This window comes from Papio anubis, chromosome 14 (genome assembly GCF_008728515.1).
Source record: "Papio anubis isolate 15944 chromosome 14, Panubis1.0, whole genome shotgun sequence".
Lineage (NCBI taxonomy): Eukaryota > Metazoa > Chordata > Mammalia > Primates > Cercopithecidae > Papio > Papio anubis.
The window spans coordinates 9,156,553-9,170,854 of NC_044989.1; the positions used below are offsets into that span (position 1 = coordinate 9,156,553).

A 14,302-nucleotide genomic window follows, 5' to 3' on the forward strand; every position below is an offset into this window, starting at 1 on the left:
CTTCTCTTGCTAGCCTTTGCCGCTGAGCATTGAAGATCCTGTACTCTAGCGCAATCGAAGTGGGGCATTATAACATTAGAAAACAAAGACAGCCATGGTTTGGCCAGGCATGGTGACTCATGCCTGAAATCCCAGTACTTCGGAAGGCCAACGGGGGTGGATCACCTGAGGTCAGGAGTTCCAGACCAACCCGGCCAACATGGTGAAACCTGGTCTCTACTAAAAATACAAAAATTAGCCGGATGCGGTAGTGCACACTTGTAGTCCCAGCTACTCGGGAGACTGAGGCTAGAGAATTGCTTGAACCCGGGAGGCGGAGGTTGCAGTGAGCTGAGATCATGCCACTGCACTCCAGCCTGGGCGACAGAGCGAGACTCTGTCTCAAAAAAAAAGACAGCCATGGTTTGAAAGGTGATGAGTGTTGAATTGACTTGTTCTTTGAGCCAATACCTGCAGGAAACCACTGTGACCAGCTATTGCTCAGTGAACTTGGGGTGCATGGTCAAGATGAGCCTCAGCCCCGGATGCTGCAGAAGCTCGCAGAGGAGGGAGCAGCGGGTGTCATAAGCAGACCTCGTCAGCAGACACCGCATTGGAATGTGGTAGCGTGAAGGCTGCAGGAGGGGCCCCAGCACGGTGTGTGGGGCCCAGAGATGAAAGGGGCTACTCTGCTTGGTGGATTTGATGATTGCCTCTAAGTAGGCATATTTTAAAGGCTGGAAATACACCCCTTCTAGCCTGGCGAGGCAGGCTAGAAAATGTTTAATAGACAACAAAATTTGATTGGGTAATGTTGATGGTAAAAGTTCTGTGAAGCTTGGAGAATTGTGTGTCTATATAGGGCTCAATGAGAAATTTGCTAAGGGCTGTGTACCTCTAGTGACTCGTCATAGTGACAGGTCAGTGTCCATGCGGAGAGGGAATAGTGTGTCCCTCTCCTTCCTCCTTGAAGCTTGCTGCACTAGACGCCAGGGCTGAGTGCACTTTGAAGGGGTGTGTGGGTGCCAAGACATGCCTCAAGGAGGGTACGGGAAGGTCAGCACTTTGAAAAATCAGAGGGAGGAGATTTTCCAGGTAGGTGGATGGTGAAGGTTGGCTGGGCTATTACAAAGATGAATTCTAAATCTAAATCCAAATTCATATTGTTGTTCCACAGTACATCCATTCATTAAGTTAGTCATGCATGGAATACAGTGTCCTGTGCGAGAAGTACTCTCAGCACTTTGCGGGTACTTTGTCCACTACTAGGGCTTCAGATGCTCACGCGCGCTCTCTCTCGCTCTCACACACACATCACACTAATGAATACATAATTGCAGTTGCAACAAGTGTTTTGCAGAAAAATGCAAAATGCCCTGAGAAAGTATAAGAAGGCCTCTTATAGGGGAATAACTTGTAGGGGATTATGGAAGGCCTGGCTAACCAGGGTATGTTTAACCTAAAACTTGAAGAATGAGTGGGAATCAGCCAGGCAAAGCAGACACACCTTAGGAGAAGCCTTTAGAGAGAAGAAACGGAGTGCAGAGGGCCTGGGGCAGGAGAACTTGGTGGCCACGGAGGAAGTGAGAAAAGGCCGGTGTGTCTGGAACTGAGTAAACAAAGTGAGTGGAATGGTGTGGTTTGAGACTGGAGCTGCAGACAGGGGCCGCATTACATGGGCCCTGGAGACCTTGTTATGGGTTAGAACTTTCTCCTTAGCTCATGGAAATGCCCTTTCTTCATTCCTCTCAAAAGGGTTACGCACAGCACCCTCCAGAGGCGGCACTGAACACCAGCCCATGACTGCAGCGGAAAAACTTGTCCAGCCTCTGTTGCATTTCCTGAATCACTTGTTATAGGTGACCTCATGGCATTGAGTTCTCAGCCTTAAAAAAAAAAAAATTCCTCTTGATACAAATATCAAGTTCTCCATCTACGGTGTCCTACCCCACAGATACAGAGTGTAGCCATCAAAGCTGCTTGGTTCTTTTCTGCATTCTTTCTCTCTCTCTCTCTCTTTCTTTGTGTCTGTCTCTTTCTTTCTTTTTTTGGAGGCAGTCTCACTCTGTCGCCAGGCTAGAAAGCAGTGGTGCGATCTCGGCTCACTGCAACCTCCGCCTCCTGGATTCAAGCAATTCTTGTGCCTCAGCCTCCCGAGTAGTAGCTTTTTGTATTTTTGTATATTTTGTGTGTGTGTATTTTTAATAGAGTATTTTTAGGGGTTTCGCTGTGTTGACCAGCTGGTCTTGAACTCCTTTTCTCAAGTGATCCTCCCGCCTCGGCCTCCCCAAATCCCTCACCCTGGGATTACAGGCTTGAGCTGCCGCACCCAGCCTCTGCGTTCCTTCTCTTTTCCATGTAGCAGTCACATGTTGCGGCACATTCTTTAGTGTCTTCCACTTGTGCCCCATGCCTTTCTAGCTTCATATGCTTCTGTTTGGATGCTCAGAAGAAATCATTCAAAGCCCTTGCTGCCATTTGTGAGCAGAACCCGCTCCCGTTATAAACTGAAAATCAAGGCCTCATTTTATATGGGTTGAGAAAAATCTTAAATACTTAAGCTTATTGCAATTCCTTTTCTATTTGCTCCTGCTAATTTTGAGTGTCATTTTATTCTTGGTTTGCCTGATATTTTAAGGTTCTGTTCATACAGTCTTTTCCCCCAGGAGTTACATAATGACTTCAGTCACTTTAAAGAAGTTTTTTAATCTGTCTGACAAAATTATTTTTTCCTGTGTGAAGTGTCATCTCTGTTTCTTCTTTTTCCTGCTAGTTTTTTTCAGGATGGACTCAAAGCCGTGGAAAGCCTCAAACCTTCCATTGAAACGCTGTCTACAGATCTTCACACGGTGAGTAGCTTCCCTCCCACCGCGGTGTTAAAACTGTCTTAATGCAACAGACATTTTCCTCTAAATGTTGCTTCTGTGTAATCCTGTGTTTCCATGCTGTGCCGCCCACGTGGAGTGTGGCGTTCCCACGCCGGTCCTCTGTCATGGTCGGAGGGAAGGTTTGACTAGCGAGGGAGGCAGTTGTCGCTTTGTGTGGAAATGGCCCCATGAGCACCAACGTTTCACTGTACCTCAGTCTTAATTTTCTGATTCGTTCTGTTGTGTGTGTGTTTTTAAAGATCAAACAGGCCCAGGATGAAGAAAGAAGGCAGTTGATACAGCTTCGAGATATTTTGAAATCCGCATTGCAGGTTGAACAGAAAGAGGTGAGGGGATTTAATTTTGAAAGATTGCAGTTTTAGCCCCATTCTTGGAGGCTTTGGGCCTGAAAAACATGAAGTTCATATCTTCTAGGAGTTCACAGTTCGCTCGGGCTGTGTCAGGCAGCAGGAAAACATTTAATGTATTCTTGCAATTTAGTTCTGTAAAACCATCTTTTAAAATATGTTTATTTCAGGAGGAAGCATTTACTACATGCATGGCCTTAATGGCGGTGTGTAAACCCTGTGCTCTGTCAGTTGCTAGATAAGGAGCTCTTGGTGGCTTCGTCACAGAGACCATGTGTCCTTTTGCTACTTATCCTGTACCTGGCCCTCTGTCGTTTCCCTACCCTGACATACATGGACTCTGCCCCTTTGGGCCTAGGCACGTAGCAGGAGACCAGCTGGGGCTCTGCCAGCCCTGAGGTTGTGTTCTATACAATATGAGGCATGAGCTTTTCTTACAGCTGCCTCCGTAGTGACAGACAGAAATCCTTAGTTCTCTTACTTCCCTCTTTCTGTAATGACGTCTCTGTGTGCTAACACGTCAGCAGGGACAATTTATGTTGTGGGGACTTGTTTTAAAAAAGCCATTAAAAAGTTTTAAAGATAATTTTACTATACTTTCACTACAATGTGGGTATCATAATGTGAATTTAGTATAAATCCATTTCCTTGTCAATAAAAGGAATGTGTCTAAATGTATATCTAGTGATTTTAGAGGAATTGCTAAACTACTTGACAGAGCATAAAGTTCCCTGTTGGCAGTTTGGTGAGCTCTATTTTATTGTAAGTTCTTGTACTATAACTGAATATTGTTGTTTTTCTCCCAAATGCATTTACCTTTTGTGACCGAAGTCTAGGAGAGTAAGTAGTTCAGTATTTTAATAAATTGCAGAATTTTGCATGTTTTATTCATGAACATTATATGTGTGTGTGTGTGTATATATATATATACACATATATATTCCTTTTATATATTAATGGCTAGTAGCATTTTTTATTTTAACCCCTCACCTTTCATTGTTGTAGATTTTATTAAAGGCTGAAGAGTTTGCACAAATCTTAGGGAAGTGGATATTTTCTGGGTTTACAGTTTACACTTTTGCTGCTGTTCCTTTGTGAAGATGAAGCAGGTCCCTCCCTCCCTCCCTTTCTCTCCCCTGACTGGCTGAATTCTACACATCTTTCTAGTCCCTCTGAAGCCCCACCTCTGGAGCACTGCCTCTGATCACCCCAGCCCACAGTGATCTGAGTTCACAGAGCACGTCCTGTTTGAAAGCCCCATTTGAATCACAACCTCTTCCTCTTTTTGAGTGTTGGCTGTGCCTTAAATGCACAGATGCCTTTTCTCCAGCCGTACCTCCAGCAGCCTGAGGATGCCACTCTGCCTTCTGAGCAATTCTTCCATCGCACTGTAGTGCCACAGCGCTCATTTAGTAGAATTTTGGTAAACATGGGTCAACTAAGTGAGACATTGGCAGAGCAAGGTTATATTTAGTGCTAGAAATGACCTGCAACACGGTGACTTCCTCCTAGTCTAGAGAACGTAGGCTCTGATGCTTTGATGTTCCCAAACATGGGATATAAGCACAGAAAGAAAAAAGAACTTGGCGTAAGGAGAAAATAGTGGCCTAGTTGTAATGAGGAGGAGGTAGTGTGAGGGCGGGAGCCAGAATGCCGTCCAAGGTGGCTGCTCCCCAGCGCGCCATTGGAAATGATCGAGAACTGCCTTTGTCTAAGAAGGAGGATCCAACCCATGAAGCAAAGCTCAGGTTTAAAATAAGGCAGAGCAGCAGCTGGGGCCAAATAGCCCTCTGGGCACAGTGCAAAGGCTGTGTTTGCTTTGGCTGTGCAGAATTAGGAGGTTTGGGAAAATGGGCTGTTGTGAGAGAGCTGGTTATTTACAGCTTTGCAGGGAAGTATAACAAATTTACCAGCACAGACCAGAAGTTCTTTATAGTTTGTTGTTTTTTGTTGACCAGCCCATCTGCCCCTGATTGCACAGAGGGATCAAATGAACCTCCTTTACTATTCGTCTTTGGCTGTCTGCCCAGTTGGCTCCTTGTCAAGACCTAACTCAACAATCTCCTAGTTGTGGGGGTGTTGTGTTTTTTGTGTATCATGCTCTGCATTGCTTTTAGGTAATGGCATTCAGCAAGTTGGACAGTCTTTGAACACAGTTGCACGTAATAAGCAGATGTGAATATGCTACATTTTCTGGTTTAAAATGATTTTCATGATGGGGGTTCCATTTTGTATCCTCAGATTTGCAGTAAGAATTGATCATTTGGTCATTATTGTTTAGGCTGTCATTCCTTTGGTTGGATTTTCTTCTGTGACTTAGACAACTGAAGGTGTTAGAGGATTTTTATTCAGTGTTACAGAAATTCTAACCCTGCCTGTGTAATCACAGTTCATAGAAATTAACATGCCCCAAGAAACTGTGTTGAGCGTTGGTAGAAGCCAGTGCTCCTCATTCTCTTCCTGTAAATCCCATGCATCAGTTATTGAAGGAATGAAGAGTGGCCATTCCAGTGTGGTAGCTTCAGGCTGCTGTTTCTTTGTGACCATGCAACTTTGTTTTGGTGTGGAGCGTGTGCCATTCTGGTCCTGGTGACCTCACACTTCGCAATCACTGGCCATTCATGTTTTGTTCTTGATATTTTCTGCTCTCTGTAAGGAGAATACTATTGGTATTTCCATTGTTTTTCTTTGTGAAGGTTTTCATACTTGGAGAAAAGTTGAAAACTTGTGCAGTGACCACCCATAGGGCAATATTATACAATGAGGACTGGTCTATGCACCACAGTGTTCGATTTTTGGAGAAGATCCTATCTACAGAGTTAAACCTGTTGGCACTGCTCATCTTTGCTTGGGTTCTCTCCCCATCGGCCTCGCCTCCTGCCTTTCCCATCCCGCGTCGTCCATCCGATGGAGTTCTGCCAGGACGGACCCTGCTGGGGTGCTGGCGGAGTCCCAAAGCCTCATCACGGGTGTGCAGGCTCTCTGCTGTTTGATGTGGAGAGCCCAGACTTATGTGCTTCTATGGGGAGGATCAGGCTCTGGGGTATGGTCTCAGAGGTCTGAGTGCTGAAACCACCATGGTTTTCTCCTCTGCAGATTTCAAGTATGGTTGGTCGGTCTCTCTCTGTTATCTTTGCTCCCTGTTTCTCGAGCATCCTGTCTAGTAGGATGTGGTAGAACAGTTTGTGCCACCCAGGCAACCAAGGTTCACCACGCCATAATTTTCTTCTGCCTCTGAGTTTGTGTATCTTACATGCCCAAATCTGGCCTTCATCAGAGATCTCTGTCCGTGACCACCTGCCTGCCTCTCCGAGTGCTGAGCTGCTAGGTAGCCTGGCTCTGGCCTCCATGTCAGCCTCAGTAGAGGATTCATTGTTGATTCACACATCCAGCTACCCTTTCCTCCACTGTTACTCTAAGCCAGCGCTCCACAGACACAACAGAACAAGACGATCCGGTTCTCACCTCTTCAGGGACTCATCCTCTGGGGGTGGGGACAGAGAAGCAATTGGGGCGCAGTGTGATGAGAGCACTCGTGGACATCAGCTCCAGGAAGCAGTGTCTGCCCAGTGCAGGCTGGGCAAGTGCCATCAGGGATGACTTCCCAGAGGCTGGGATGGGGCTTCGAAGGATGATTAGGAGTTAGCAGGCCAGGCATGGTGGCTCACAGCTGTAGTCCCAGCACTTTGGGAGGCCAAGGCAGGTGGATTGCTTGAGTCCAGGAGTTCAAGACCATCCTGACCAACATAGTGAGATTCCATCTCTACAAAAAAAATAAAAAAATTGGCCAGTTGTGGTGGCATGCACCTGTAGTCCCAGCTTCTCGGGAGGCTGAGGTGAGAGGATCCTTTGAACCTGGGAGGTGGAGGTTGCAGTGAGCTAAGATCACACAGGCTGTAGTCCAGCCTCGGCCACAGAGGAAGACCCTATCTCAAAAAACAAACAAACAAAAAAAAACAAAAAAAAACCTGGGGCCTGGCAGGAATTAGCAAGCAAGAGTCCCAGCAGGTGGGGCTGGTGGAGAGGACCGCTTCTGCCTACGACGGGGTTGCCTGGGTAGCTGTATAGCAGAGCAGAAGAGCGTGGATCTTGGCATTTGAATCCTGGGTCTTCCACTTCCTACCTTGCTCAGTCCTGGACCTCTCCATGTCGTGGTCTTCCAGTCTGTCAAATAGGAATAATACAGCCAACCTCAGAGAGTTGTCAGGAGACCTAAGAGATCATTTCTGTAAAGCACTTACCATATTATCTTAATAAACAGGGACTAGTTCGTTCATTCATTCAACAAATACTGAGCTTCTAGGTGGTAAAGATACCATAGTGACCAAATTGCCTTCCCTCATGGTGTCGCCCTCTTAGAGGTTGAACAGGAATGGATACTGCTGTTGTTGTCGTGTGTGACATATCCCTTAGCCTCCTCGTTGGTCCGTCCTCTGGCCCCATGCCTTCATGGCTTGTGTCCCTCTTCCCACCTCCCTATCTGACTCAAAGTGCTGTCATACCCAGCTCTAGGCTCCTTCTCTTAATCCTGACCCAGCTCTTCCAGCTTCACCTGCCTCTCACCCACCTCTCTTGTGTCCAGCCTGCATCATATTCCACGGTCCCCTCACTCTTGGGGAGGAGGGACCTGCTCCTGTCCATTGCAGGACATTTCCTGTTTACCTCACTTTTCAGGTTTTCCAGGCACTTTACAAGTGTGGCCAACGATCCTTACAAACCACTTTACGGGGTAGGCAATGTTTGCCCATATCTGCAACTTTTTGTTTGTTTGAGACAGAGTCTCCCTCTGTTGCCCAGGCTGGAGTGCAGTGGTGCGATCTTCGCTCACTGTAAGCTCTGCCTCCCAGGTTCAAGCGATTCTTCTGCCTCAGTCTCCCAATTAGCTGGGATTACAGGCACGCCACCACGCTTGGCTAATGTTTGTAGTTTTAGTAGAGACGGAGTTTCACCATGTTGGCCTGGCTGGTCTTGAACTCCTGACCTTGTGATCTGCCCACCTCAGCCTCCCAAAGTACTGGGATTACAGGCGTGAGCCACCGCGCCCGACCAGCCATGTCCGCAACTTTATTCTGTGAGAGAAAGAGAATGAGTGCCCTTGCTGGGCTCACACAGTGGCATCAAAGCCAGGATTTGACCCTGATCTATTCCACATCAAACTGGTTCTCTGGAGTCTTTTACCCTTAAATAATGGAGAATAGGTGGTAACGATATTTGAAAGCACTGTTCTTAGACCGTAGCTCAGTGCTTGGCTCAGCAAGGCCTCCAGCTCCCTGTTGTGCCCGTGTGGGTGGACACACCTGTCATATCTTCAGAAGATGGGGAATGAATTGGACATCACAGCCCTCCTGGGCAGAGAAATTTTAAGCTTCCAGAAATTACTCCTTGACAAACTTGTCAATCACAGGAATTCTCTGGACACTGACTTTCTGAGAAGTGGGCAAAATGTCGGTTTTTAAGCTATCCTAGAGTCTTAGCTAAAGGATTCTTAAATTATTTGTAAACCTCTATGAGATTTGTACTGCAGACAGCATCCCCCTTTGCCTTCCATTCCTGGAGATTTCAAATACTAAGTCTACTGGTCATCTGGGAAGATTCTATGTTGGCCAGACCCAATGGCTCATACTTCACAGGGCAACAGAAAAGTTAAAATCAAGGATGATGCCTGAGCTCTGAGAACTTGTCTGGGTGTCACAGGACAGAGGATATTGGACACTGATAGAATTTCATGAAAGCCTTTTGAGGTTCTACCAAGTGCCCGCTTACCCTGCATACTCAGGCACACAAACAGTCCCTGCACATTGAGGCTTTGTCAGTCGAGTTTAGGTTGTCTTTGTCTCTCTTAGGAAAGTGGAGAGTACATTGGAGTCTCTAGGAATTGGGGCAACATGGACCACCCTGGCCTCTCTTACTTCTTATGTTCTTCTTCTCTCCAGGAGGAGAGATTCTTTTCCCTTGAATAGTATTCTGAAAATCAAAACCTCGGTCATGTGAAAGGGCCAGTTTCCTCTGTCAGGCCTTCACCTGTCAGGCCTTCACCTGGTCAGGCCAACAAAGGCTATTGTTACCGGGTCCTCTCGGAGTCACCTGGAGGATGCTGAAATAATTCACGCTAAAACAGTTCAATTTTATGTTAAACAGATTTTATTCCTCTTTTTTACAAATGTGAAGTTTTATAGGCTAGCTTAGTTCAGACTTGCCTGCATGCTTTAATTGGTCTAAAGAAAAGAATAAAACAGGGTGATTTCTTTGTCACCTTCTGGCATAGGGTCTGATTCTGTTGAGAAGAATGTCCCTTATCCTGTTCGTGAGACCTGAAAATGGCTCTGATTAACATGCGCGGCACGAACAGTGTTAGCAGTGTTGTCACATGATTTCACCACTTACTTTGTGCAGGGCTTTTTTTCTCCCCAAATCAATAGACGTATTTCTTGGTTGTGCAGTTGAGTCTCCTGACAGGTTTATTTTTAGTCTTTCACAGAGACGCTGTACAGGTGAGCAATATTTCTCCACATTCCTTCCACACCATTGTTCCCAGCAACGTTGAAGGCTGGATTTGCTCTAAATTTTGGTGCCAATGTTCTGCCCTTCTGAGAAAATGTGGAAACTGGGACCATCCTCATCCCATCAATGTGCGTGTGCCCTAGTTTATCCAGAGGCACAAGTGCTGTTTGAAGTTTCTGTGGAAATGAGTTCATTTCTCCCCTCCTGGGCTCTGCTTGTTTCAGGGTCGGTTGTCAGTTCAGTAATGAAGAGTGCCTCAGCACGTTACTGATTGCTCACGTGGAGTTTTTTGGTTTTTCTTCTTTGGCAGAGTTTAAAAAGTCAGTGCTAGACACTCATGTGCATGGGGTGGAAGACTTACTAATATTGTGACAATGACAGTACTCCCCTAATTGATCTACACAGTCGGTGCAGTCCCCATCAGAAATCCCAGCTGCCTTTGTGCAGAAATTGACAAGCTGATTCTGAAGTTCACGTGGAAATGCAAAGGACCCGGAATCGCCAAAACAGTCTTGAAAAAGAAGAACAAAGTTGGAGGACTTGCACTTCCCAATTTCAGAACTTACCACAAAGCTGTAATAATCAAGACAGTATGGTACTGGCATAAGGAGAGACATATAGACCAGTGAAATAGAACTGAGAGTCCAGAAATAAATCCTTACATTTAGAGACAGTTTATTTTCAACAAGGGTGCCAAGACAATGGAGAAAGAGTAGTCTTTTCAGCAAATTGTGCTGGGGCAGCTGGATAGCCACAAGCAAAGAAGGAACTTGGTCCCTTACCTCACACCGTAATCAAAATTAACTCAACATGAGTCAAAGACCTAAATGTAAGAGCTAAGACTATAAAGCTCTTGGAAGAGATTTTATAAAGATAAATCTTCATGGCCTTGGACTAGGCAATAGTTTCTTAGATAGCACCCTTATAGTACAAGTGATGAAAGAAACAGTAGGTAAACTGGACTTCATTAAAATTAAACAGTTTTGTGCTTCAGAATCTTTTTTCAAACTGTCAGAAATCCAAGAGGTTGCCTGTGCCTTGAGATGCAGTTGAAACTCTGATTCTAGCCCGTCTTGTCCACTCCCAGGCCTTACTGCCTCAGATGCAGTATTTGTCCAGCTTCCCTGGTTGCTGACCACATGGCCTCCCCATGTCTTCTGTGTTCTGTCTACTTTGTCTTGAAGATCCTCCCCTGATTCTCTGCCATTTCTTGCCTTCATGTTTAAAACTCACTTTTTCCTGTACTTTTCTCCCATTGACTCTTCAGTTCTTGAGTACTCTTATTCTCAGCTTCTATCACACTGATTTTCCTGCGTTAGTTCTTTCATCGTTTGGGGATGTGCTTCGTTCTCCAAGGATGGTGAGCTGCTCAGTGGCAGTGATGAGAATGGCCCTAGACTCTGAGGCTGTTCTCTGGGAAGAGAAGATGGTGTAATGGAGGGAGCCTCAGAGTGGAAGGCAGGTTTCCATTCCACTGTCTGCTCTTGCTTTAAGGAGCTCTGCGCCTGGAGCAAACCACTACTTTCATTATGTCCCTGTTTCTCCCATTATGGAATGAACTGGATAGGAGTTCTCATTAAACACCTGCGGGCAGACCTCGGCCCTTTCCTGGTTGACCTGTGAACACTTTGTTCACATCTTGCTCCCCTCTCATTTCATTTAAGTCTCAGGGAAATAGAATTTCCTGCACTGGCACTGGTGGCCACTCCTACAAAACAGTGTCTGATACTGTTTGTTTTGTTTGGTTTTTGTTGTTTTGAGACAAGGTCTCGCTCTGTCACCGAGGTTGGCGTGCAGTGGTGCTATCAGGACTCTTTGCAACCTTGATCTCCCAGGCTCAAGCAGTCCTCCTGTTTCAGCCTCCCGCATAGCTGGGACTACAAGCGCCTGCCACCATGCCTAGCTAACTTTTGTATTTTTTGTAGAAACGAGGTCTTGCTATGTTGCCTAAGCTGGTCTTGAACTCCTGGGCTCGAGCCATCCACCCACCTTGGTCTCCCCAAGTGTTGGGATTACAGGCATGAGCCACTGTGCCCAGCCTGATAACATTTGTTAAACACCAGTTGAGCACCTTTTGGATGCCAGACACTGGACTTGAGCCCTGGGTGTTCATTGCTAGTCCTTGCTTGCCTTAAGAAGCTGCTGGGCTGGAGTTTCCCAGTTGTGGTAGATTCAATCAGATTCTCAGCTGACCATGTGGATGGCTTGTCTGTGATTAAGCTCCCCTTGGTCAGGGTCAGACCTCCCTTACTTAAGATTGATGGGGTGAGGAAGTGAAGATTTGTGTAATACTTGTTGATATTCATATGTGTGATCCTACTGAGTCCTTACTGTTTATTGACCTTACTGGGTATTCTTTTCTTATTGTCCAAGAAGGAGACTGAGGCAGAGAGCTTATGTGATGGTTCTGTAGTAAGGGACGGAAAGCTGCTTTTGTTGTTTTGCTTGGAAACCCCTGCCTTTCCACTCACTGCATCACCTCCCTCCTTAAGGGCTACTCTGGCCATAGTGGGAGCCTCATGTCATTGTCAGGGGGTTAAGGCTCATAATGAAATAAAACCTGGAAACTTCCAGGGCTCGTTCTTTCAGCCAGTTTGGGATATTGGTTTCCTGACATTTCCTTCTCCAGCCTGATAGATGACATTTATCAGTTCCTAGAGAGGAATCTGATGTCTCTTTTTTTGCTGTGTTGAGAAGGGGAAATTTCTCCAATTTTTTGTTGTTGTTGTTATTGTTGTTTTAAAAAAAAAAAAAAGCTTATTAGGCATAAGTTTCCTTTGCATACTGCTTTTCTAAAAATTGGGACCTGGACAAGATTAAAAACACTCTTCATTTTTTAGGACTCCCAAATTCGTCAGAGCACAGCTTATAGCTTACATCAGCCTCAGGGAAACAAGGAACATGGGACCGAGCGGAACGGCAGCCTCTACAAGAAGAGCGACGGGTACGTGAGGGGGTGTTGCTAGAGTTTAAATGTACGTTCGTTATCTCATGTGTCCAAAATGTCTAAACTCTTATTGTTTCTCCCACTTATCCACAAGGATCCGAAAAGTGTGGCAGAAAAGGAAATGTTCAGTTAAAAATGGTTTTCTGACCATATCCCATGGTACCGTAAGTATTCTCTTTTAATCCATGGTGTCTGCTGTATTTGATGAGGTTGGTGTTGGAGAACTTTCTGAAGTTAGAGGGCAGGAGTTGTTCTCCGTGTGTTATGGTATTAAGGATGCGTCTTGAAGAATTTCCCTGAGAGAAATGCTTGTTGGCCTCCATCTTGATTTGGTGCACCTGCAGCCTGTTTATGCTTGCTTGCTTTCTTTTTTTTTTTTGGCAAGTGGAGCCTTGTCCTTGTTCCACTCCCTAGCAGAGTCAGGAGTAACTGATAACCCAGGTTGTCTTTATTGAGAAGCCTATGACTCTAGAAAGCACACAACAGCAAACTGCTCACCCAGCTCTGTCTCTGGAAATCAAACATCTCACTTGGGAAGAGTTCTACTTTTCTATTAAGAGCAGAACATTTAAATGGGCAGGACTCTGGGGACCAGAAATCCATGAGAAGAGAGATTTCAGTAATTTTATTATCAAAATCTAACATATGGTGCCCAATCTTAAGGCCTCTTTCCATCATCCTGTTTATCAGAGTCCATGCAAGAAAAAACAGAGCCCTCTATGTTGAGCTTATGAAAAGCCAGTCAGGATAAAGTTCCTTACCAATCTAGCTTCCAGAGGCCAGGAACTTGGATCACAGACACAGCCCGCCACACCACACTCTTCTTTCCATGGCAGTATTATGCATACTGTTGCCTCACCTGGCATGACCAGAGCTGGTGAAAACCACATGGACTAGTAAACAGCTTTGGTGATGTCTCAAGGCTGAGGTTGTTGCTTTTTTGTTGCTAGTGAGATGCTGAGAGTCGTTTGCATTCCCATTCCCCAAGCAGAGGCCTACTAGTGCATGCAGTCCAGCAGCCTTGGGCGTGTGAGTGGATGATAGTGACTGTCTTTCCTGCCCCTTGTCCCTCCAGTCCCCTGGTGAAGGCAGAGCTGGGCAAGAGCTCAGAGGGGATTTTCTGGCCCCTATAGAAATGTCATCACTCAACATGGGGTCCAGAGAAACGGCCCTGAGGTTCTTATGAATAAGGGAATAGAGTAAAACCCCAGTTGAAGCATGTCACAGCAGCAAGGATTGTGTTCCTCTGGGGGTGCCTTCGTTTTTGCCGACTTCGTTTTAGAAAGGGAGAGAGAAGCTAGAATGGTATATACCCAGTATAGGGATTCTCGACGACCTCTGTTCTAGGGGATTGAATGTGTCTCTGAACTTGGAAATGAAGGTCATTTTCTATTTTCAAAACCCACCTTTCACTGGTCATGTGATCACCACCATACCCCCTGCCCCCCCCAGGGCCATGCAGTTTGGATCTTAATGGGACGTTCTGGGTAGGTGCGGTGGCTCATGCCTGTAATCCTAGGATTTTGGGAGGCTGAGGTGGGCAGATCACCTGAGGTCAGGAGTTCGAGATCAGCCTGGCCAACATGGCGAAGTCCTGTCTTTACTAAAAATACAAAAATTGGCCAGGCATGGTGGTACAT

At 45.9% G+C, this 14,302-nt stretch overlaps 1 protein-coding gene across 7 annotated transcripts in view; it reads left to right on the top strand.

The window, feature by feature from the left end:
- The window catches only part of ASAP2 (ArfGAP with SH3 domain, ankyrin repeat and PH domain 2), a 199,285-nt gene that overhangs the window by 123,145 nt on the left and 61,838 nt on the right, over positions 1-14,302 (top strand). For 5 of the 7 annotated variants that reach the window (XM_021924555.2, XM_021924557.2, XM_021924561.2 and 2 more), the window contains 5 exons: positions 2,753-2,828; positions 3,107-3,193; positions 4,046-4,054; positions 12,556-12,659; positions 12,757-12,826. In XM_021924555.2, the coding sequence (XP_021780247.2) occupies positions 2,753-2,828; positions 3,107-3,193; positions 4,046-4,054; positions 12,556-12,659; positions 12,757-12,826 (346 nt within the window). The remainder of the gene's footprint in view (positions 1-2,752; positions 2,829-3,106; positions 3,194-4,045; positions 4,055-12,555; positions 12,660-12,756; positions 12,827-14,302) is intronic. The other 2 variants (XM_021924556.2, XM_021924559.2) reach the window with 1 other exon arrangement.